Source organism: Pygocentrus nattereri, chromosome 4 (assembly GCF_015220715.1).
Source record: "Pygocentrus nattereri isolate fPygNat1 chromosome 4, fPygNat1.pri, whole genome shotgun sequence".
In the NCBI taxonomy this organism is placed as follows: domain Eukaryota; kingdom Metazoa; phylum Chordata; class Actinopteri; order Characiformes; family Serrasalmidae; genus Pygocentrus; species Pygocentrus nattereri.
The window spans coordinates 31,855,024-31,881,088 of record NC_051214.1 but is presented as its reverse complement, the minus strand read 5'-3'; the positions used below and the strand labels follow the sequence as shown (position 1 = coordinate 31,881,088).

Sequence of the window (26,065 nt, the reverse complement as noted above, 5' to 3'; positions counted from 1 at the left end):
ATGTTGCCCCCTCTGTCAGTGAAAGATACCCCTGTAACTGCTTATAGAAACAGCAGTACAAAAGTCCACTGGCTGTGTGCCGAAAATGGGCCGAAAGCCTTGCCATCAGCAGGCCATCAGTGGGCCACTGTCTTCTTGCTATCTAACGTTTGCACAGGCCACATGTTCACGTTTTTTTTCCAGCATGTTAAATAAACCAAACAGTATCTGTACATTACAATGTGCAGAAGTGTGTTTTCTTTAGAGGATGTGTTAACTTATTTTCACTTAGAAGATCAACAAAACATATTTGATCAGAGGCACTTATATTTTTCATAGAGCTGTACGTCAAATCATTTTAGTCTTTGTATATTATTATTATTATTTAAACCACAGAACTACAAATACTAGAATTTAACATGAAATTGAGGCCTCTCTAAATGTGTCTTCATTCCTCAATTAAATAACTGTAAAATTGAAAGACCTGAAATGTTCATTTTATTCATTCGTTAGTATTATTGTGATAATAACAATTTCAATAAAGCAACACAGTGCTTTTTGCATTCTGAACTTTTTAAGACCTAAAACTGAAGTCCAGTTTCCCCCACTAGATGTCAGTCTTGCCAAACTCTTCATTTGACACATTTATTTAGGCCTAATTTGTTTTTAAAGAACTTGTTATAAGGTTCTATCTGCCTGTCTGTCTATCTATCTATCTACACACGCAGTTTGCTGCTGTTGTTCTTCACACTCAAAGGTGGCAGATTTAAGAAGTGCTGTGGAAAAAAGTCCTGAATTTTGTTCAGTAAAGTGCATTCAGCGCTCATAATTCTGCTTTATTATCATGTTCCCCTTTTTATTGTGAGGGTAAACTGCTACATTAACCAGTTCAGTTGAAACCAGGTTCGAAACAATTTTAAGTCCTACAAATCCATAAATGAGTGTTTGCCAGTAGGACCATTCTCTTCTCCACCCCATAAAGCTGGAGCAGCTCAGAAACAAGGAACCAGGAAGTACGAAGGGCGGCTGGAGTCAAGGAGTGGCTTAAAGCACCTCCATCTACCTGGAGTCCAGAGCAGCTGGGGAGTGGAGCGTTTCAGTGGATATGAACCTGACTGAGGTGGCTGCTTTGCAAGGTCAGTGAACGAGCAGATAATAATAAACGACAGCTACACTGAGCAGCTACACAACGGTTTTTATGGCTTTATTTGATTTTTTTTACAAATATGCGCAACTGAATTCAGCTTAAACTGCTAAACTCTGAAATGCCAACACTAAGTGAGCTCGTGTCGTGACTGTAAACCTGCTACAAACCTTTCGGAGTGCAGACGCTTTGTGAATATCGTCTTATAGAAGCGAGTAGAAATGCATTTACCTGCTGTCTGTGATATTTGGTCGGGAGAGCAGGGGGTTCGTGTCTGGACACGTCTGCGCAGGCGAAGTCCTCGGATTGCGCATTCCGCGCGCTCAGTCTGATCATGTTCAGAGCTTCTTCTGGACCCCGCGCAGTTCTTTCTACAGAGACTTCACCGTAATTAACCATTACTTAGCGAGTCTGCGTGGGCTTGAATGACACTTTAGAGCAGTTTTAGAGCACCTGTTGTTATTAAGCACGTCTTCTGGCTGGTTAGTGGATCATTTGGCTCTTGGGAAAACGGGCGAGTTTGATAAAACTGCTGTTTAGCCTGAACTGAGGCCTTGTTATGATCTGTTTATTCAAGGCCTCTGTGCTCAGTGTGCTGAATGAGATACCTGCCAGCTGCTGCAGATAAAGATCTCATATAGGCTGTGTTTCCGTAACACTTCAAGTGCTAGCATGACAGTGTGACGTTGTGCTTCTCTTCTTTCTGTGTTTCTTTTTATCTCTACCTTTCCATCTTGCATAACAAATACTACTACTAATAATAATAAACGCCACAGAGCAGCATATTTCACTCCATATTGGCTTGTGTGTCTTGTTTGGATGTTGTGTCTGTATTTCAATTTTCAAATTTTCAGGATTTTCAACATTTCAGCATGTATAAGTCAGTTTCTATGTCTGTGTAGAACAAGGCAGATGAAGGTGTGAGAACTTTAGAGCCATGAAAAAGCAGTGTCTCAGTTCAGAGTCAGAATAAAATGCAGGCCTTTTTGATCATTTTTCTTCATATACAGAGAAAATATGTCAGGTCCTGCTAAAAGAGACAAGGCACAATTAGCTGAGCTGCATCAATGTGGTGCCATTTAAAGTTTCACCTTAAAGCTGGAGACTCATAGAGCAATAAGGTAATTGTTCATTGTTTCATCATCTCACAGTAGGCAGAAGTCTTCTCGATTAGTAGTTATATAATACTTTTGTGGTTGAAATCTGGCTGTTTTGTGGTATCTTCCCCCCAAACCTTACTGTGTCTTTGCCTCTTGGCCTGGGGTTGGTGTGTGCTTGTAAAAAATGATGACCTCTGGGGGTCAAATCTCACCCACATGGCACATGTACTGAATTAACCATTTGCAAACCTCAAGAAAAGCCAAACTTATGTATTTTTAAAGATACACACACACACACACATTATATGTTGTCCTTTAAATTGAAATGGTCCAAAATTACATGTAAAAAAAGGTCTGGTTCCATTGACTTACTCTAAAAGTAATGTAGGCTTTATTCTTTCCTGTAAAACTCCTAATTTTGAGATACAAGATTTTGTTCCAACAGCAATGGTGTGTGTGTGTGTGTGTGTGTGTGTGTGTGTGTGTATTTTATATATATATATATATATATATATATATATATATATATATATATATATATATATATATATATATATATATATATATATATATATGTGTGTATGTGTGTGTGTGTGTGTGTGTGTGTATTTATGTATGTATATACATACATAATCTTATATTTACAACAGAAGCAAAAGACTAACTAGGTGCTTAATTTCACATGCAAGTATTTTCACGTTTTCATAGATAAATCTACTGTGTAATCATCAAAGGCCAACCATTTATTTAATTTCCAGACAAAAAAGTTTTTCATTCTTCAGCATCAGCAGAAAACTTTTATTTGAAAATTGCACAGCCTCAACAACTAAATGCAATATAAAATAAAATGTTACTTCATGGCTTTAGTGCAAATTTTTCGTTTTTGATTTTTTTCTTTCTTTAGCAAAGGCTTCCTCACAGCTACACATTGTTTCAGACCCATAGCATTGAGTGTTGAGACCACCTGGGAATTTTTTATTTTATTTTTTATTTTTTCTCAGATCTGATAAAAATCGCAGAAAAAAAATGAGCTTGATTTTCTCAAAGATGGAAGCTTTGAGTGCTGTTTTTCTGATAGAGATTGTTTTAGTGTTGGTCCAATGTCTTATATCCTCTCAGAAATTTCTCCTGAAAAATGAATAACTTATACTGAATGGCTGTTTGAACTAGAATTTTAAAACAATGAATGGTGGTGACCTTTCACAGAGCTGTAGATGGTGTCAGTTTGAGCAGATTTAAAATCAGTGAGTTTAACAGTGAATACTTGAGCTACTACACTTTCACTTTTTTCAATCTCATGTATGTGTGGGTTGTATGGCAACATACTACAGGGAGTCATCCAGCGCATGCATCCTACATTTACATTTACGGCATTTGGCTGACGCTCTTATCCAGAGCGACTTACAATTTGATCATTTTTTACACAGGTAGGCCAAGGCGGTGTTAGGAGTCTTGCCCAAGGACTCTTATTGGTATAGTGTAGGGTGTTTGCCCAGGTGGGGATTGAACCCCAGTCTACAGTGTAGAAGGCAGAGGTGTTAACCACTACACTACACCAACCGCATCCTCAGTCCTGGTCAGGAATTCACTGCCTCAGGGTAACAAAAACAGCAAGGCGGGACCAGATAGGCTTAAAGACACACACAGACACTCCTCGAGCTTCGCAATTCTGCACTATGCTGTGTTTCCCAACCTGTGGAAGTCTCACACTGGCACCAAGTAAACACTGACTGTACAAACACTCTTCTTCACAAATCATTTCCTTGGTCAAGACAGGCAGCTCTTTAGGATTGTTTACCGAACTTTAACTTTTGAGCTAAAGTCGTGTCCCATCAAAATATATGATATAACATTGATATAACATGTGCACACAAATGGTGGGGTCAGAATTTGGCCCCAACAGCACAAATCAGTTGACCCAACCTGCTTTCTGTCAACAGTCCAGGTTGGTGGAGATGTTATAATGGTGTGGGGGAAGTTTTCTTAGCACGATTTGAGCCTGTCAATCAGTGATTGCTTTTTGCTACATCCTATTTGCGTTTTTTGCTGACTATGTGCTACAATTTATCCATCTTCTAATGGCTACTTATTAATGCACCATGTCACAAAGCAGAAGTCATCTCAAACTGCTTTCATGAATATGACCGTGAGTTAGGTGTTCTTCACTGACCTTTCCAGTCACCAAAATCTGCAAGAATTGCATGATACAATCATGTCAACTTAGACCAGAATCTCTAAGGAATGTTTCCAAAATCTTGGAACTCACCAAGCACTTTATTAGTATAGCATCCCAAATAAAGTGCTTGATAAATGTATTTGCACTGCAAAGGACAACCACACAAAAGCCTGAAAGCAGTTCATATCAACTTTGACTAAATTTTCTTCACAGGCCTGAGGAAGGTGTGATGGTGTGCTTGTTGCTGTGAGGGGTTTTGACAATGTCAGGTGATACCACCACACTGTCCTGGAAGGTGCCCAGCCCGGGCTCTGATGGACCACAGAGCCCTGTGTTTTACTTCGCTGGAGAGGGCGGACCTGTGAAGATCCTCAAAGTCTGCTTCAGCAGCAGCAACCATCTCAAGAACTTCAAACTTGTCAAGTGTGACAGCTCCTGGCAGATAAAGGTGAGAAAGATGAAGTATATAAAGAACTTTCCATAAGATCCACTGATACATGTGTGAAATTTAAGATGTAAATTAAGCTTTTTAGAAATGTTACATGATTTGTTTAACCCCTTAAATGCTAGGGTTATTATTCAGTTAGTAATCATAAGACTATTGTAAGTAACTATTATAAATCAGTCAGTAATTACTGTGAATGTAGAATGTAAAAAATTGAGCTGCATAAGTTTTGAAGTCATTCAAATTGTAAGAAGTATCTCCTCAGGTACTTCCAGACACAAATGTGGTATTAAGATTAGAGATTACAGATTAATTTAAGATGAATACACACCTTTGACTGAATCTCTTGGCTTGCTTTAATGAGTAGCAAATGAAGTGTAATTAACCCCTTGCTGACTAATTATTCAGGCTTATTATTTAATAAATATTTTTGGTAAATACACTGCTCAAAAAATAAAGGGAACACTCAAATAACACATCCTAGATCTGAATGAATGAAATATTCTCATTGAATACTTTGTTCTGTACAAAGTTGAATGTGCTGATAACAAAATCACACAAAAATCATCATTGGAAATCTAATTTATTAACCAATTGAGGCCTGATTTGGAGTCACACACAAAATTAAAGTGGAAAAACACACAACAGGCTGATCCAACTTTGATGTAATGTCCTTAAAACAAGTCAAAATGAGGCTCAGTACTGTGTGTGGCCTCCACGTGCCTGTATGACCTCCCTACAATGCCTGGGCATGTTCCTGATGAGGTGGCGGATGGTCTCCTGAGGGATCTCCTCCCAGACCTGGACTAAAGCATCTGCCAACTCCTGGACAGTCTGTGGTGCAACGTGGCGTTGGTGGATGGAGCGAGACATGATGTCCCAGATGTGCTCAATCGGATTGGCCTGCTCTAGGTCATTTTGCAGGGCTCTGGCAGTGCTCCTCCTGTTCCTCCTTGAACAAAGGCGGAGGTAGCACTCCTTTATTGAGTGTGTCTTGCTAATTGCCAATAATTTCCACCTGTTGTATGTTCCATTTGCACAACATCATATGAAATTGATTGTCAATCAGTGTTGCTTCCTAAGTGGACAGTTTGATTTCACAGAAGTTTGATTTACTTGGAGTTATTTTTTTGAGCAGTGTACTTTAAACCTAATATGTAAGGTCTATAGTTGCAAGAGTGAAGAAATTAATTATGTGCTACTTGGGGGCCCTTGCAGTTTAATATTACAACATGCTTAGTAATAATAATTATAACAATAATAATAATAACAGTATGCCATAACATATTCATAGTGTACATTCAAAACAGCTTATACGGTTATTGTATCTGTAAAGGGGTTTAGTCCATTGTAATCTGTTTTTTAAAAATGTAAAGTCATGGTAAATTGACACTCACTATTTAGTCTCTCATCTGACCATATCAGGCCATCATCCAGTCCATCTTGATTAGTGGACGTTTGGGCCCTAATGTGCAGAATGCAGACTGCTTTGGGTTGAGGCTCAAACACCTGAAGTCTGAGGAGCACTATTGGCTGCACCCTGACTTGACTATAAGAGATGTGGAGCAGCGCTATGAAAGACTTCATGTGGAGGCAGAGTGGAGGTGGGGATTGAAAAATTAATGATATGCATCAGTCAGTCAGCATAACATACACTCACTGGCCACTTTATTAGGTGCACCTAATACGCCATTAAAAGGTTGAACCCCCCCCCTTTTGACTTCAGAACTGCCTTAATTCTTCGTGGCATACTTTCACCAAGGTATTGGAAACCTTCCTCAGAGATTTTGGTTGGTTATTTGAGTTACTGCTGCCTTTCTATCATCTCAAACCATCTGCCCATTCTCCTCTGACCTCTCACATCAACAAGGCGTTTTCGTCCACACAGCTGCGGCTCACTGGATATCTTCTCTTTTTTGGACCATTCTCTGTAAACCCCAGAGATGGTTGTGCATGAAAATCACAGCAGATCAGCAGTTTCTGAAATACTCAGACCAGCCCGTCTGGCACCAACAACAATGCCACGTTCAAAGTCACTTAAAACACCTTTCTTTCCCATTCTGCTGCTCGGTCTGCACTTCAGCAAGTTGTCTTGACCACCTCTACATGTCTAAATGCATTGAGTTGTGGCCATGTGATTGGCTGATTAGCTATTTGTGTTAACAAGCAACTGAACGGGTGTACCTAATGAAGTGGCCGGTGAGTATATATTACTACACTAACATACCGAAATATCCCCATCCATCCATCCATCCATCCATCCATCCATTTTCTAAGCCGCTTCTCCGTCAAGGGTCGCGGGACCGAAATATGTTTTACCTTATTATTACATAATGATGAATTCTATAGTGAGAGAATCTGCTAATACTAATGTCTATATTTCAGATACGACCTAAGAATTCGCTACATACCAGCTGTTTACTTGGAGAAGTTTAGAGAAGACAGAACGTCACTGTTATATCTGTATCATCAGGTATACTCAGGTCACCTTTACATCTTTCTTTCCTAATGCTGATTGTTATAAGTGTCTTTACTTTGGTATATGTGTTTTATTTGGTTGTGCTTTGCATGGGAAAGGTTCGCAGTGACTACATGCAGCAGTATGCTAATAAAGTCAGTGATGGCATGGCGCTGCAGCTGGGCTGTTTGGAGATCAGGTAAGACAAATCATGATTCACTAGCCTTTTCTGTAGACCAGGGGTTCTTAACCTGAATTTCTATTGAGTGAGCTCATCACTGAGGAAGGGTCTTAGTTGACCACTGACTTTGAAGTATTCTTTCAGCACCAGGCTAAAGATTTGTGGTTTGTGTTAGCTAAGGAGCTAACTAATGCAGGCCCAGTAGTAGCTAAGGAATGCAAGCCCAGTAAGTGAGTAGACTTAATATTTAATTATTCTTCTGTAATATTTTTAATGTGTATATTGGCGTGTGTGAAGAGGAAGGATGGGTTGACATAGAGGGGATTGTAAAGTATATTTAACCAAACAAAACTGGTACTCAGTGAAAAAGGTTAAGAAATCCTGCTACAGACCAATGAACACAATATACCATGATACAGTCAGCTTTGTTCAGTAGTGTATCCAGACTAGAGACTGTTAAAAGCAGAGAAGTCTGAATACATTAATGATACAGTCACGTTTGCTCATTAGTGTGTCCAGACCATTACTATGGTTCAGAGAAGTCAGAGAACATTGTTTTGCTCATCTGAAGTACAATTTTATGCATTTCAAAGTATTTATTTAACTTGAATAAAACAAGTTAAACAGATTGTCACCACATTTTTAGGTTTAACTGACTACACATTTTTACAGTGACAGTTTGACATCAAAAAAGTGTATTTTTATTTGCTTTATTGTGAAAAGGTGGTGTGTGTTTTGTGCAGGAGGATGTACAAAGACATGGATGCCAAAGGTCTTGAGAAGAAATCCAATTTAGAGTTGTTAGAGTAAGTCTTCAATCTTATAGCTCTTTTTATTTATGCTAATTACCCAAAGATATCATTAAGGTGCATTAATTATGTGTCATGTAACAATTTCACCTGTAAATACATTCCCAAGAATTTCTACAACACCTAAAGACCATATTGTGACAATATTATACTTTCTTCTAGGAAGGAAGTTGGGCTGAACCTTTTCTTTCCACAGAAGCTGATAGACAATAACAAGGTAAAGCATCATCTTCATGACCTCCTGATTGTGTGCCCATTGAAGACATTTAAATGTGTTATTATTGTTCAATCGCTGAGCTGGACTGTATGGACAGACTCTTTTTGTCCCCCACCACCCCCAGCCCAAGCAGCTGAGGAAGATGATCCAGCAGACATTTCAGCAGTATTGCGCACTGAAAGAGGAAGACTGCATTATCAAGTTTTTTAAGACCTTCGGTGAATTCATTAACTTTAATGAAGAGGTTTTCCCCTGTGAACTAGTGGTAAGTTCTCAGCTGAACTGCACAGCTGGCCATTTTTAATTTTTGACAGTTTTTGAATATGTGCTCGAGAATTCCGTCTGTAGAGATAATTTAGAGATGCCACTCATTTTCTTAATAGCAAGGCTGGAGTCTAGCAGTGGATTTAGTTATTGGAGCAAGAGGGATTCGCCAGCGTACACAATCAGATTCGTCGGTAAGAGCATTTCAAGAGACATGTAAAACCACATTACTTTTAGCACTACTTTCTACAGACTGCAATAGAGTTATACAGTTATTCGCTCTAATCAGGAACTGGAGCAATAGCTCCACAGAACTATGTGGACCATATCATACCTTAGATGAGTGTTTACTACAGGCATTTTCATGTCCTGGCAGTAGGTTTCATATTTATGCTTTAATTTAGCATAATGCATAGAAAATAGTTTTTCATATCATAACAGAATCACACACACACACATTTTCTAAGCCGCTTCTCCCTCAGGGTCACGTGGGGTTGCTGGAGCCTATCCCAGCGGTCATTGGGCGAAAGGCTGTATCATAACACATTTTCACAAACAAACAGTTGCTAAATGCACTGAGCTAATGTATTTCAAGATGCATTTTTGGGTGAAAATATCAGATTAATTCATGTCTCTGATCAAGATTTCAGTTTTAAATGCATAAAAACTTCACTTAATTACATCTTTTGAATTGAAACTACACTATATATGTTAGCGCAAAACATATTTAAACAAAGATTGATGTTGATGAAAGATTTTGGCTATTTTGTTGTATAACTATGTCTGTCTCATGTATATATGATCTTACCATGACACCGACCAAACAACCTAAAATAAAGCATTTTTCAAAGTCAAACAAAACTGTTCATCTTTGATGAAAACATAAAGCAAGTGGGAAAACTAGTCTTGATGTTGCTGGTTTCACATACACACAAACAGTAAATATCATCTTTTCCAATTCAGTGTTTTCTCAACACTAATATTTTCTAGATAATGTTTTTGTGTAGAATGTATTAGAACCTGTATGCCAAAGTTAATGGAACAGGCCATATTCTTTGCCATATAGCCTTTGGCTTGTACTTAAAAACAGCAAAAAAACTGCAAGATCTCCTGGCAACATTCTGTAGTTGTAAGGCCATATAACTATAAAGACATTTTCACTGTGAGTTTCATTCTTGCATATTTTATGCTTTAATAAATGTACTTCAGTTTGAAATGCCTTTTATTATTGCAGTGATTCTTGATTAGGACACTGAATTTGCAAGTTCTTTTTATTTTTCCAGACAGTCTGTCTGGCAGAATTTAAACAGATCCGAAGTATCAAGACCACTGCACAAAGTAATGGCAAAGCGCTACTGCATGTAGAAATCAAAGGAGCCAAACCGGTGAGCATCACACAGTAGTTCTAAGCTGTTTGTACAATACCACTTTCTCCTAACAGTCTTATTATGCCTGTTTGCACTCCTCAGCCTCTCTCTGTCAATGTGCCTTCTCTGGCAATGGCAGAAAACATGGCTGACTTGATTGATGGCTACTGCCGTTTGGAGAATAGCACAGATTCATCACTGATTTCCTGGCCAAATAAAGGTAAGACAGAAGTTTCGTTTATTTTTTGGACCTCATAATTCACTAATATAATTCACTAATTAGTTTCAGTGATAATCTGCTGTTGGATCTATACAAGCTTTAACCCAAATTAAGTCTTAGAAACCTCTTAAATCTCCCTGGTTTATAGGTACGGTGGCCGTTATGACATGTATCTGTGGTGCTACTGAATACCCCTGTCACTATTTATATAAAGAAGTCAAAAATTAGCAGTTGTAAGAAATAAGTCATGTAAACTGAGACTTCATTGACTGTTTAGGTGCAGAACTTCGGAACTCTCTTCCTGCAATCCCCTCAGGGTAAGATGAACTGAATTCTTTCTTCTTTACACATTCTTTTCAGCACATAGTTGTGGTTTGAATGAGACTTGATTTAAGATATATCTAAAATGGAGTATATAGTAGGGAGAAGATTTGTGCATGCATTGCACAGATGTGTACACTCTATGCCTTTATTCTTGGTTGTTCTGCTTTTTACTAATTTTTCAGGCTTTCTTTTATTAGGCAGCTGTCCGAACCCATAAAAGACACTGAAAGACACAGCATGAGTGAGTACCTATTCAATCTCCTTCTCTGCCTCTCCTCATGACCATGTTAATGTCAATGGTTTCATAACAGCTTCATAATATCAGTGTTATTTTTCTGTTTGTCAGACTCTGATATATACTGTGAAATTATGGACGAAAAGCCGCCACCTCCTGGTAAGTGAAGGGATTTATTCTAATGTGAGTGCCCCACTTATTTGTTGAAAACTAACCCCTGCAGGATGCTTTACACTTTTAAAGAATTCTCATGTCTTGTGTTCAGCAGCACAATTTGAAATCTCTAGGAAGTCCATCGTCTTGGGCCAGATTTTGGGGGCAGGCTTCTTTGGGGAGGTCTTTGAAGGCGTTTATAAGAAAGAAGTAAGTATTTTTACCTGTTCTGTGTCACAGCCCAATACTGACAGCCCCTACAGTTTACAGATATTCTTATTTTTGACTTATTTTTGATTCTTATTATTGGGATGCATTGTTTACAGTATACACAATTACTTCATAGATTTAATAGAATTATGGATTTACATCTGATTTACATTATGTACAGTTACAATGTACAGAAAAAAGAGAAAAGTGTGGAAATGTGTCCTTTCCTACTTAGAAATACTTTACTATTTAAAAATAAACAAAATGTCAAATGTTTGAGAGGTTTGAACATTTACAGAGGTTTACGGGAGTAATTTCTTCAATATACAGAATCTTTCTGAAATTTAAAAAAATAATTGATTATTTTTCTTCTTGTTATTTTAATCTTATTACAGATTTAGTTAAAGAAAAGCTTAACCTTGTATAACTTGAGGCTGTTTGTCTGAATTAGAACGGAGAGAAGATCAACGTGGCTGTGAAAACCTGCAAAGACTGCTCACCTGATGTCATGGAGAAGTTCATGAGTGAAGCAGGTAACAGAGAAAAGAACGGTAGCAGCAGATTAGCCAGATTTGAAGGAAAATGGTGAAAAAAAATGCCTTGTCTATTCAAAGCCATATGCAATGCTTGAAAGGACCGGCCGTTTTTGGTCCGTTCATGAAGAGGAACCAGAGAGTGGATCACCTGTCCTGTGGAAAGCCTCAGTTACAGCGGGAGCGCTCGGTGCAGGAAGACAGAACGACTCTCTTAATCAATCAAAGAGTTTATTAAGTGTTCTGCACAAAGAAAGAAGGGCACTCCTTCTTTTATACAAACACGTCCTGCCCTGTTGCGTACAAGCAAACAGGGTGGACCCAAATAAGTTGTCTAACAGTCATGAAATGCTAAGCTGACACTCACGGACCACCGGAACTGCCCAAACGAGGGGGGCTTCTGCTCTGTGTACGATAATCTTACCTACGAAAGAGAACAAATGGTTCTGGACAGAATGTTGTCCCGATAAGAGGAGCAAGTTGTTTGTGCAAAACTGCCAAGGACAGTAGCTATGCTTGCTGCAAAGTCTGCTTAGAGCAGAGTTAGAGCAGAGTTAACCCTTTCATTCCCCTCTTTTATGCCTCACCAACTGGTGAGGCATAACAGGGCGAGTTACCGTGGTGCGTGAGAACACACATACATATGGTTGGTGCTGGAGATGAGAGGCTGGTATACGGGCCGCGGGGGTCGCATCGCAGAGGCCAGCGCGTAGACCCTTTCCATGAGGCATCTGAAAAAAACAAGGACCCAAACACAACAACAGCAAAACCATACAGATAATGGGGACAGCCATGGCAAAATAAGGAGTAAGTAGTTAGTAAGGAGTTAGTAAGGACATATTTAAGAATGTACTGCAAACATGTAGCAAGATCTGTAGTGTTGCGAGTTTTAGAACAAAAATCCTGTGATAAAGAAAGAGAATAATTAATGTGAGGGTAATCATAATGAGTAACATTCAAACAGTCAGGAGACAGACAGATGTGTGCTACAGCCTGCAGAGTAGCAGAGAGATCCTGAGGGGCCGTGACCATGGAGTGCTTGTTCACACTGGAGGGCATCAGGTGACACACGTAGCAGGAGTCATTGGTGTACTGCTTGGCAGTCCAGTTAGCATACTGCCAGAAAACGTTATCCATGGGGGATCCGCCAGCACGTTCCACCAGGCACAGGATTAATATTAGTTGCCACATACTTCTGTAACACAGGACAGGTTAGAGATAGGAAACAAAAATAGTTAGACGTCTAACATGTATATACATCACTGCGGGGCTGACTGACATCTGGAGGCATGAATCCACTGTGGAAAAAGATCGGTTAATACCCCCGTGCGTGTGACAGCGAGTACAGTAGTGGGTTCAGAGAAAGGGGAGTCTGAAAAACCCTTTCTCTCAAATTTCTTGACCAATACCTGATCGCCCGGCTTAAAAGCATGAGTTGGGACCTTGGGAGGGTCTGTGATAGTTTGGTTGACCCTCTCCCAGTATTCATTCAGAACAGTTAACAACCCTGCGGTGTACTCGCTGCGACGCACATCCAAGTCCGCCGTTCCCCCCAGAGCCGATTTCTGACGCCATGGGAGGGGGAACGGACGTCCCATGACAATTTCATACGGCGACAGACCACCCAGAGTGTCTGTGCGCGCCATCCGCAGTTTGGCCAAAACTACAGGTAAAACCTTCACCCAATTAGTAGTGTTCTGCGTCTGCATGGCCTTTCATAACCGCCCTTTTATAGTCCGATTAACCCTTTCGACCATACCTGAGGATTGAGGGTGATAGGGGATGTGGAAAGCCCAGTCTATGCTCAGGTGCTTCGCGAGCATCTGTGTGACTTTGGAGGTGAACGGTGTGCCTTTGTCAGAGTCTATTCCTAAGGGGACACCGTAACGCGGTATGATTTCTTGGCATAGTTTTGTCACAACTGTATTTGCATTTTCTTTATTGCATGGGAACGCCTCTGTCCAACGAAAAATTTATCTACTAAGACCAGTAAATATTTGTGAGGCCCTACAGTCGTCATGTGTGTGAAATCGATTTGCCATTCTTGGAAAGGTGTTTCCGGTTTAGGAAGAACTTGGTGCGGTCCGGCCGGTTTTGGGTTATTCTGTGCACATGTAAGACAACGGTCTAATATGCGATCAACGGCAGAGTTCAAATTGTGAATGCAAAACAATTCGGACATGTCACGCTTTACCCCTCTTCGTTCCCGATGCGAAATACCATGAAAATCGGGAACGAGGAACAGAACACCATGTGCGGGCGTCGCGCAGCGGTTTGACGGCTGGATCGTAGCCCGATGACAGCCAATGCTTGATATCAGAGTCCGAGGCGGTGGCCTGAATACAGTCAAGATCACGACCAGGAAGTAAGTCAACCGTGAGTGCAGCACAGGAGAAGGAAGCCGAATTCATAAAAGGGCAAGTAGGGCCATGAAGAGCTCCGCGTTTTGCGGCAGAGTCGGCGGTATTGTTACCAACAGAGTCGGGGTCGCTACTACGCTGGTGAGCGCGAACTTTAACAACGGCCAGTCGGGAGGGCAGGAAGCTCGCCCTGATCAGGTCCTCGATAAGCGACGCATGGGAAATGGGTTTGTTATCAGTAGTAACGAAACCGCGTTGATGCCAGATTCCCCCAAAATCATGAACTACGGCGAAAGCGTAACGGTGGTGTAGAACAGTTATTTAGGAGCTGACAGACCTGATGAGAGGTGTGTAAGGTCAAGTCATGACCTAAAACGATTTTTTCAGCATCCTGTACCATTAGTGCGCACGCCGCGACCGCTCGGAGACAGGACGGAAGGCCTCGGGCCGTAACGTCCAATGTTTTAGAATAATATGCGCAAGGGCGCAAACCTCCCCCATGGGGCTGAGCCAGAACCGCAGCAGCAGTGCCCCCCGACTCCGACACCCACAGGTGAAATGGCAGAGCGTAGTTGGGCAGGCCCAAGGCTGGTGCAGACTGCAGTGAGGACAGTAGAGCAGAATATGCACAGTTCATGGCTGTAGTCCATGTGAGGCGATGAGTCATGGCCTGTTCGTGAGTGAAGGAGGCACGCAGTGTTTTGTCATGCGCGGAGCAGTCAGGAATCCACTGTCTGCAGTAATTGATGAGGCCGAGGAAAGACATCATAGCCTGCTTGGTGGCGGGCTTGGGAAGCTGCGTGATGCATGACACTCGGTCAGCGGAGAGGAGGCGTTGACCTTGAGATAGTTCATGACCCAGATATTGGACCCGGGGTAGGCAGAACTGCAGTTTCTTTAGTGAAACCTTGAAGCCCAGGGTAGCCAAGCGCATGAGGACCAGTTTAGATGCCTCAGTGCACGTGGAGCTGTCAGGGGCCGAAATCAGAAGGTCATCTGCATACTGCAGGAGCACAGCACCCCCGGGGAGGGAAAGGTCAGAAATGAGGTCTCGGAGCGACGCGGCGAACGCCGCAGGCGAGTCGCAGAAACCTTGCGGCAAACGAGACCACGTGTATTGGCGTTGGCGATGAGTAAAACCGAAAAAATCGGCTGGGTGTCAGGTTCAACAGGAATGCTGAAAAAAGCAGAACTAACGTCTAAAACAGTAAAAAATGCGTGTTGACACGGAATGGAGGTCAATATCGAAAAGACATCAGGCACAATTGGGGCGATAGGCACGATGGCGTCATTAAGGCGTCGAAAATCTTGAGTGAATCGCCAAGAACCGTCCGGCTTGGGGACTGGGTTAATCGGTGTGTTATACGCACTTTGACATGGGACGACCACACCTAGAGAAAGAAGTTTCTGTAGAATAGAGTCTATGCCACACAGTTTGTGCTCGGGCAAAGGGTATTGTATAACATAAACAGGAGTGGGGCTTTTTAGAGTAGCCTCATATGGTTTACAATCAACCCTGCCAACATCATCCCTATGTGCAGCCCAAACAGTGTGTGGTATGGAACGCAGAGGCTCAGGAACCTCTGTGGCGTGTGAGACAGACAGCCGAGCAGACACAGGTGATTTAAAGGATTTATTGGCGATGTTGAGATCGCGATTGAAATCTCCCGTGGACACGGTCATGCGCGAACCAGAAAAGGACAGGGATAGACCAAGTTTACTCATTAAATCCCGCCCCATAAGGTTAAAGGGACAATCTGGCATGAACACGAAAGAATGAGTAAATCGCACTGCGTCGCATACAACCTGAAGTGGGGGCGTATACGGAGATGAGAAGGGCTGTCCTGTAATACCCACAGAGCTAGTGATTCTAGATGATAAAGGCCCCTCATAGCGAAGAGAGCGTGGCGCCGGTATCAATGAGAAAATTATAATCAACACCAGATACATTGAGAGACACAACAGGAAGGTCATGATTCAGATGGTTAGCAAGGTGAAGAGTACATTTTGGTAACAAAAAGTGCAGCTGTCCTGTTATTTATCTGTCTTTTCTTAAACCTAACTTGCCTGGCACTGCTGTGGATTGAAGTCCACATTTCAAAAAATACACAGTAGTGATCAGACAATGCAACATCCTTAATAGAGGCTGAAATGTTAAGACCCTTTGAGATAACCACATCCAAAGTGTGACCATGGCAATGTGTGCTTCCAGTCACATGCTGAGAAAGTTCAAAAGATTCAAGTACATCATAGAGTTCTTTGGCGTAATTATCCTTGTGATTATCAATATGAATGTTAAAATCACCAGCAATAACAAAATGATCAAATTCAGTAGAAATAAAAGATAACATATCTGTGAAGTCATCGATAAAATTAGCATTGTACCTTGGAGGTCTGTAGACAGTTACTAATAATATTCTTTGTGCCCCTTTTAAAATCGCACCTAAATATTCAAAAGATGTGAAATCACCAAGTGGTATCTGCTTGCATTGGAAAGTATCATTAAACAGCATTGCTACACTTCCGCCTTTCTTGCCGGTGCGTGAAACATTTAAAAAGTTAAAGTTTGGTGGAGCCGTCTCAGTTAACACAATATCAGCACTATATGAGTTTAATGTCTCTGTTAAAAGCATGAAATCAAGCCTGTGAGTTGTAATTAAATCATTAATTATATAAGACTTATTTGTAAGAGATCTGATATTCAGTAGAGCTAACTTAATAACCTGTGCATTTTGTTTCAAAGACTGTGAGTTACCTCCAACATACTGCAGGTTGGATGTATTCACAGTATCTGACCTAAACTCCTTGTTCTTTCTGCTTCTGATACGAACTGGAATGGGAAAGATAATTTGGACACAGGGTTCATGCTTGTTTTGAAAACATGTACCGCTGATATCATCACTGTAGCAGCACGGACCCAAAAGAGAGAATGCAGAAAGGCTGAGCGCAGATGGCGTAAAACCAAACTTCACACACATAAAGAGAGTTTCTTCAGTTCACCCCACACCTTTTTCACGTCATACCACGATTTATAGCTTTCATTCATGTAAGATAGGTCTCATCCAGGATCCCCTATGCCCTCATTAATCATGCGATGTGCGGAACCCAAATAGCCCACATCGAAAGTGCCCTCCCTGGGGTATGCGGGTATTTGCGGATTACCTTCGGTCCAACCAGCTAGGTTGGACAAACCCAAATTACATCTACGCATCCATGCAGCCGGTGTCTCTTCCGGCTCTGGTTGGAACGACGTGCCCAGTATGGAAAAATACAGTGAGAGCTGTACTGAGAGTTTCCACTATAGGACGTTCCCTGTCTCCCACTAAGCGCTTAGGTTTAAATGTACCCTCTCTACTCTCACTCTCGTACTCCCGCCCACCCGACAGGGCTGGGTCGGTTCGCTCTGAACACCCAGGTGATCTCGACAACCAGGTAGAGGTCCAAAAACGATTAATTGGACTTACCTGGGTGAAGAGAACACGTCGGAGGTCACCATTTGAAAGGACCGGCCGTTTTTGGTCCGTTCATGAAGAGGAACCAGAGAGTGGATCACCTGTCCTGTGAAAAGTCTCAGTTGCAGCAAGAGCGCTCGGTGCAGGAAGACAGAACGACTCTCTTAATCAATCAAAGAGTTTATTAAGTCTTCTGCACAAAGAAAGAAGGGCACTCCTTCTTTTATACAAACACGTCCTGCCCTGTTGCGTACAAGCAAACAGGGTGGACCCAAATAAGTTGTCTAACAGTCATGAAATGCTAAGCTGACACTCACGGACCACCGGAACCGCCCAAACGAGGGGGGCTTCTGCTCTGTGTATGATAATCTTACCTACGAAAGAGAACAAATGGTTCTGGACAGAATGTTGTCCCGATAAGAGGAGCAAGTTGTTTGTGCAAAACTGCCAAGGACAGTAGCTATGCTTGCTGCAAAGTCTGCTTAGAGCAGAGTTAGAGCAGAGTTAACCCTTTCAATGCTGTTAAAAAAGTTTGTGAACCATTTATAATTCACCTATTATGTGATCAGCCCTTCATCTAAATCATAACAATAGATAAACGGGAACCTAATAAAACACAGCTACATACTTTTTATTCATTTATTGAACAAAGTGATCCAACATGAAATGGCTTTGTTGAATAAAGTATGTGAATTTTTAGATTTATCAGTTTGGTATAGGGGATAATTAGTGTCAGGAGGTTTAATGAATTAGCTGACAATGAAATGAGATTGTGAGTGACCCTGTCCTGTTTATAAAACAGTTTTCACTATCAAAATCAGGTCATCATTACACATCTTTATTATTAGTTTTTTGGGGTTGTCTTTGTCTGATGTTATGACTTAGATCTGATCTGATGTCTGATCTCATGTCAGCTGTCAACTGTCAGCTGACTGTAGAGACTTTTGGAACACCCCTAAACATGTGCCGTTTCTGCTTCTGCCTGTGTTCCTAGTTATAATGAAAAACCTGGACCACCCTCATATAGTGAGTCTAATTGGAATCATAGAGGAACACCCAGTGTGGATCATCATGGAACTCTACCAGTATGGGGAGGTAAGTGGTAATGTAGAAAAGAAATTAAATAAGCCTGAACAAAAAATTTTGTGGCCATGGTTTTGACCATTTAAATGACAAATCAAAGTAACACATTTACATTTATAATGAGTTTTATTGAACGATACATTATTATAAATTATCATTATTATACATTATCAGAAATTAAATTCCACCTGAAATAAGCATTGCAAGTGCATTTTACATTGTTGTTTGCATTTTGGACTAAACCAATACAATTAAAATACTCAAAAAGCACTGCATGCTGATTGTGCAGTTTCTTTTACCATTTTCTGTTACAGCTGCTATTGATCTTGAACTCAATCAAGAAAGTGGCATAGAAATGAGTCTATAAACTTTTACAGGAGTCATAAAAACAGCTGTGTGGGGGTGGGGAGGTGGACCTGTACAGAGAGAATTGGTAGGACCAGTAAGATAATGACCAACCAAGTAGAACAGTATACAGGAGGTGTACAAAATAATGGAAAGGCCACATGAAATACTCATTCATTGACCATATTATCTGATGCATATAACACAGACGTGCACTTTGTAGGTTCATAGTTACAGACTTTAGCACACTCTCTTCCTGGACAATTTGTCAGCCACAATATCCTGTCCGTTAGTGGAAAAATTTTACAAATAATAAGTAAATAAAATAATAGTGTTACTATTATAATAATGCATGTTGTGATTGTTAAATATTTGCTGTATATTAAAAATGCACTGGCGAATCTGGTGAAGATTGGCCTGAATTATTTTGACAAAATATGGTACTTTTGTTGGACTACATGAAGAACGTGATTCATCTAACTGAGGCTGTTTTATAGAGTTATTTCTGTTACAGTGATAGGCTTATCCATTTCTTTTTCTTTATATTTAGTATTGTATATTAATTGTAATTAATTGTATTAATAGCCTATCCTTTATTCATATAGCTTTTCGTGTACTATTGCTTTTCTGTCTGGTGTCGACCAAAGGAGGAACGGGTTCCCCTTTTAAGTTCTTGCAGAGTAAATATCTTTATCTTAATATTTTAGGGACTACATTTTAACATTCTGCATATTTATTATTTTCAGCTGGGGGACTACCTGGCCCAGAACAAGAAAACTTTGACCAACGACAGATTAATCCTGTATAGCCTACAGGTTTGCAAAGCTTTGGTCTACTTACAGGGAAAGAACATGGTGCACAGGTATACAGATCAATTCATTTTGTGGCTGTCGATACTCTTTCTGTTTTATCTATATGCAGATTTAGAATAAATCTGTTTCCATTAAATTCTGTATGTGTGCGGAACAGAGACATCGCAGTGAGAAATGTGCTCGTTGCCACACCGGAGTGTGTAAAGCTGGGTGACTTTGGCCTGTCCAGATACATTGAGAATGAGGAGTATTATAAAGGTGAGCTTCAGCTGTTTCGTAGATACGCAAAAGCAGAAAAGTGTTCAGAGCCCTGCAGCTATTATATCTTAGTCAGGCAACCACTTGAATATTAACGACAGCAAACTCAATAGGCCATGTGCTGAGGCATCAATAACATGATGGAATAATCATGTTCACTCACTTCTTAGCCCTGCTTCTTATTCTGAACACGCCTTTTTCTTTCTTCTGAAGTATTACTCATTACCGGAATAATCAAAAGAGGTTTAATTATGACAAGCGTTTATAAAATCCAGTCTCTCTTTTTTGTGCTGGTTTCTGTCTAATATGGTTCACATATGAAACTATGATGGATCAAAATAGAAAGTATATGACCATGTTAGCTACATAATATTCATATGCAGATATGTATTTTGAGTAAAGCAGGTTACAGTAGAACTGAAGAAAGTAGGGATGCACTATAATGGGAGTCTATGGCAGCTATCTCATCTCATTTTATGTACATATTGTTGACATACAGTGGTGCTTGAAAGTTTGTGAACCCTTTTTTCTGTATTTCTGCATAAATATGACCTAAAACATCATCAGATTTTCACACAAGTCCTAAAAGTAGATAAAGAGAAACCAGTTAAACAAAATGACACAAAAATACACTTGGTCATTTGTTTATTGAGGAAAATGATCCAATATTACATATTTGTGAGTGGCAAAAGTATGTGAACCTTTGCTTTCAGTATGTGGTGTGTACCCCCCCCCCCGTGCAGCAATAACTGCAACTAAACATTTCTGGTAACTGTTGATCAGTCCTGCACACCGGCTTGGAGGAATTTTAGTCCATTCCTCCGTGCAGAACAGCTTCAACTCTAGGATGTTGGTAGGTTTCCTCACATTAACTGCTTGCTTCAGGTCCTTTTTTTTGATGAGATTAAGGTCAGGACTTTGACTTGGCCATTCCAAAACATTAAATTTATTCTTCTTTAACCATTCTTTGGTAGAATGACTTGTGTGCTTAGGGTCATTGTCTTGCTGTGTGACCCACCTTCTCTTGAGATTCAGTTCATGTACAGATGTCCTGACATTTTCCTTTAGAATTCTCTGATATAGTTCAGAATTCATTGTTCCATCAATGATGGCAAGCCGTCCTGGCCCAGATGCAGCAAAACAGGCCCAAACCATCCGTCCACAAAACATTCTTTCAGTATCCTTCTTGCCTGGTTCTTTTTGAGAGCAGTTGCTTTCTCCTTGCATCCCTGCCATGTACACCATTGTTGTTCAGAGTTCTCCTGATGGTGGACTCATGAACATTAACATTAGCCAGTGTGAGAGAGGCCTTCAGTTGCTTAGAATTTACCCTGGGGTCCTTTGTGACCTCGCTGACTATTACACACCTTGCTCTTGGAGTGATCTTTGTTGGTCGACCACTCCTGGGGAGGGAAACCGTGGTCTTGAATTTCCTCCATTTGTACACAATTTGTCTGACTGTGGATTGGTGGAGTCCAAACTCTTTAGAGATGGTTTTGCAACCTTTTCCAGACTGATGAGCATCAACAACTCTTTTTCTGCGGTCGTCAGAAATCTCCTTTGTTCGTGCCATGACACAATTCCATAAATATGTGTTGTGAAGAGCAGACTTTGATAGATCCCTGTTCTTTAAATAAAATAGGGTGCCCACTTACACCTGATTGTCATCCCATTGATTGAAAACACCTGACTCTAATTTCACCTTCAAATTAACTGCTAATCCTACAGGTTCACATACTTTCGCCACTCACAAATATGAAATATTGGATCATTTTCCTCAATAAACAAATGACCAAGTATAATATTTTTGTGTCATTTGTTTAACTGGGTTCTCCTTACCTACTTTTAGGACTTGTGTGAAGATCTGATGATGTTTTAGGTCATATTTATGCAGAAACATAAAAAAATTGTAAAAGGCACCATTGTAGATGCCATTACATAACAATTTATAAAATGTAGAAATTAGGCTGAATCCGCCTGGATTAATGTTACAGAAAAATGAAACAGTTAACAGTAAATGGTTACAAATGCAGTAAAATAAACAAAATGCAGATATTTTAGCACAGTAACATAGCCTTGTGTAAATGTTCAGCTCTTCCAGGATATAACAAATACATCATCAAATATTGGTTTGAAATAATACTTAAATCTACATGTCTAATGCTGATAACATTTTTTTTACATATATTACATATATATTACTAGACAATACTGATATGATTCCAATATCATTGTACATCCCTTGCAAACTGAAAAATGAAGGATTATGTGCTTTGAACTACTTTCTTAGTAACTATTATTAAAGTGGTGAGAAATTATGAAATTATGTTTTATTCTGTTACATTTTCATAGTCACAACTATTTAATCTTTTTCACATCTTCAGCCTCTGTTACTCGATTGCCAATCAAATGGATGGCTCCTGAGTCCATCAACTTCCGCCGCTTCACCACGGCCAGTGACGTGTGGATGTTTGGTGAGTCATCTAAACTTTTTCTCAAGTTAGGTGTTCCACCCCTTACACAGGAACACTGTTATCTAAGTATAAGCAGAAGTATTCAGTGGATCGGTAGGGTCTTACCAGCACTAATAGACCACATAAAGCAGGCATTGTACACTGATTTACCAACTACTGTGTTAGAGCAGAGACATCACTAAACTGACAAAGGCTAGTTGGAAAAAAGTGGGCATTTTCTGAGGCCCTTCGGTAAAGTGAGTTTTATTTAATAATTAATAGGATTGAAGCAAGATCTCTTTATCAGCATTATGTCACTGTGGTACTATGTAATTTGACCCATAAAAGCATCACAACACAACACAGTGTCAGAAAAGTGGCCAAAGTGACATGACATGAGAGACAATGCCTATTGGAACAAGCCCTTAGGTATATTTATATAGATTCATGTCAGTTGTCATGATAAGCTGTAGGTGTAGGTTTCATGTAGCTATGCAGTAAAGCAGTACACCTGTATGTGTTAACCCCTAACCTCCAGCATCAGCTATTGCGGAACACAATAGGAACAGCCTGAAGACATCTGAGGGGAAAAAAAGGGAAAATGAATGCTAATTTATTGAAATGGCCCATCTAGTTTAATGCTATGAAAAAGACTTGTTAAAAAGTCAAGGGTAATGTGATATAGACAGTCTAAAATGAGTACCTTGAAATTAGGAGAAGCACAGACATTCTTTTTTAATGCAGGCATCCCCTTGAACCTGAGCGGTCAACACATTTGGAAAACACTCTGACATATTGACATTATGGACAGTGCTGTTTGTGAGCTTGAAAAACATTAGGCTGGTCAAGCTCCGAGGCCTGCCTCAGAGGGCCTATTCTGTAGGTTTCTCTGAATCATAATCATGGACACTTATCTCTGATGCATTGCTCTATACAGGAGAGCTGCCCTTCCAGGTGCAACATCATCAGATTTGAGAAATGAGTGCAGTAGACAGCAGATCCCTCTGCTGCTAGAAGTCCATAAAACTATGGCCTTTCGGTCTGTCGTAGTGGAGAAGGCTGAAGCTTGTGGCTGTGTACATTCTTTTATCACATTTCTATAGTCATGCTGTGTAGATGATGCTCTGCCCTTTAAGCAGATACAACGTCCAGCCTTGTCAATATTTGTTCAGTTAGTCAGTGCCTTGAGACCCTTTCTAACCTTTATCCATTTATGTTTTTCATTGGTTAAGTCAGTGATGTGTTGCTGACAATCTGGACAAGCTATACCTAAACCTTTTGGTCCAGATTTCAGAAAATACAGAACAAAAAGGATGTACTCTGAATAGTAAAGCATGCATGTTATGTATGAAAGTATCTTGCAAGCCTGAACAGACAGAGGATGTGAGATGTACATAAAAAAATGCAAATTGCTCTTCTTTCCCTCATATGTAGTGCTGGACAATATTGATAAAACTCAGTATCACAGTATATCCCAAATATATACATGTGTTTTCATTGATTACACTCTAAAAAATGCTTTTTAACTTTTAAAAGTACTGAGCTAAATGGGAAAGTTCTTTGAATTTAAAATATTAAGTTAGCATGTGTAAAGCGCAAATTATTAGCATTTATTAACTTCTATGAGCTCAAAATTTCTAGTTACCCTGGTTGCTTACTTTTTTAAGCTTAAAAGCTGCAATTGTTTTAGCACTGTAAAAAATAAAGTCAGGGCAAATCTTACTGCAGCTTTTCTTACTTCAACTTAGTAAACAACATTTGAATTTTGACATGTGTCTCCTAGTGTGTGGACCAAACGCTTAGACAGTTGCACCAAATGGGATCCTTAGTGTTACAATTTTGAGCATAAAATGTATGACACAGTGTGAAAAAATGTTATTTGAACATGGAAAAAGAAAATTTAATGGTTGATGTAAATTGAAAGTTTATTGAACATTAGAAAATGTTTTCATAACAGAATGTAAGACAGATTGTTCTATTAATTTGTTATTCCATATTCAGTGAACTTACCATTTCAGGCCAGTCATAAATAAGCTTAATCTAAATTGGAATTAAATTGCAAAACTTAAATAGATATTTAAATATTGTGTTCCATGGATTGGATTGACTAAAATGAGCATTTTAGCCATATATTTTTCAAATGATATAATTAAAAATTCAAGAAGATTCAAGACACACAACTTCTTTAATGATTTAACTATTTTTTTTTTTTTTGGATCCACCTCTTATTCCTGCCTATCAACTCAAAGCACACTCATAGAATCACCCATTGGAGTTAATTTAGAACTTTCTAGCATTCCTAGTCATGATTTCACTTACTCTAGTTGCTGTTTATTAAGGCTATTGTCTCACTTCATTGTTGTAGATGTAGATAATGAAAATATGGCACTATGGTAACGTTGATTGAGTGGAGATCAAAATACTTAATATAGCCAACATCTCAGTAAAGCACATTGAGTGCCGATTTGCTAATACCAAATTGGTTTACAATATGTTCTGCAGACAACAAATTGTTTTGTTATTTTAGTTTGGATTTGGATACTAACCTGGAGAGAAGCAATAAAAAAAAATCATTCAGTTCTCCTGCATTTACACTGTGGTGCTCAGTAATACATAATCCCAACAAAAATGCCAAAAAAAATTGTAGGCATGAAATTAGTCTGTAAAAGATGCTAGATTCTTTAAGCCAATGAACTAGCTAGTTATCATCGTTATGTGCACAAGAGTGTGCATACAGCTTTACATACAGCTCTATGATGGCGGGTCATTGAAATCATTACTTTACCCGGCTCTCTGAATATATTTATATTATTTTATATATAATATAAATATAATATAAAAATGTATATTCATACATATATTTATCAACTTGATTCTCTATGTAAAGTCAACCATTCTAACAGTTCAAAACTTTACACATCTTTTGTTTACATACCTGTTCAAAAGGAATGTCAGTACTTGTGCATCCAACTTCATTCAACATTCGCTTTGCATGTCGCATGTAATAATTGTCTATCTTGGAAAAGCACATTCAGTGTTGTTTTATCATGTCTACCACATGGCAGCATAGCATGTTCTTTTTGCATTTTTATTTCTAGAACTTACAGTGCAGGTTCATTACCAGATGTTTCTGTGTTTTCTTAGCCAAACATGTTCTCCATATTTTCCAAGTTTCTTGTATGAGCAAGAGAAGAAAAAAAATAAAATGTCTAATGCACTTTCAACAAACAATGCCTGAATTTCTGCAGTGTGGGTACAAGTACTCTATGCTAAAAAATGGTTGATTCAACCCTTTTTTCCTCTTAAAATTACACCAGGGCGCCTAAAAATATTCTGTTTATTTGCCTTTTATACATTTGAAACTGTGAAAACAGGTCCTGGATACCAAGAGAAAACACAAAAATCGCTTTGTATTCTGGATAGATTTCTCATTATCTGCCAAACTCACTAAACAGTATACTCACTAAAGCACTAGTCATGTGTACAT

General features: G+C 39.6%; 1 protein-coding gene across 2 annotated transcripts in view; it reads left to right on the top strand.

The window, feature by feature from the left end:
* The first annotated feature begins 1,022 nt into the window (after positions 1 to 1,022).
* Positions 1,023 to 26,065, top strand: part of ptk2bb (protein tyrosine kinase 2 beta, b) — a 32,159-nt gene continuing 7,116 nt past the window's right edge. Inside the window, exons 1-20 of one of the 2 annotated variants that reach the window (XM_017710495.2) lie at positions 1,023 to 1,115; positions 4,613 to 4,847; positions 6,270 to 6,448; positions 7,230 to 7,317; positions 7,422 to 7,501; positions 8,227 to 8,289; positions 8,455 to 8,509; positions 8,634 to 8,774; positions 8,893 to 8,967; positions 10,057 to 10,158; positions 10,243 to 10,360; positions 10,638 to 10,677; positions 10,882 to 10,925; positions 11,031 to 11,078; positions 11,188 to 11,282; positions 11,734 to 11,815; positions 18,622 to 18,722; positions 19,802 to 19,917; positions 20,025 to 20,125; positions 22,510 to 22,599. In XM_017710495.2, coding sequence (XP_017565984.1) covers positions 4,662 to 4,847; positions 6,270 to 6,448; positions 7,230 to 7,317; positions 7,422 to 7,501; positions 8,227 to 8,289; positions 8,455 to 8,509; positions 8,634 to 8,774; positions 8,893 to 8,967; positions 10,057 to 10,158; positions 10,243 to 10,360; positions 10,638 to 10,677; positions 10,882 to 10,925; positions 11,031 to 11,078; positions 11,188 to 11,282; positions 11,734 to 11,815; positions 18,622 to 18,722; positions 19,802 to 19,917; positions 20,025 to 20,125; positions 22,510 to 22,599 — 1,804 coding nt within the window. In that variant the 5' untranslated portion in view covers positions 1,023 to 1,115; positions 4,613 to 4,661. Of the gene's footprint in view, positions 1,116 to 4,612; positions 4,848 to 6,269; positions 6,449 to 7,229; positions 7,318 to 7,421; positions 7,502 to 8,226; positions 8,290 to 8,454; positions 8,510 to 8,633; positions 8,775 to 8,892; positions 8,968 to 10,056; positions 10,159 to 10,242; positions 10,361 to 10,637; positions 10,678 to 10,881; positions 10,926 to 11,030; positions 11,079 to 11,184; positions 11,283 to 11,733; positions 11,816 to 18,621; positions 18,723 to 19,801; positions 19,918 to 20,024; positions 20,126 to 22,509; positions 22,600 to 26,065 lie in introns of both variants that reach the window. The other variant, XM_017710494.2, reaches the window with a different exon arrangement.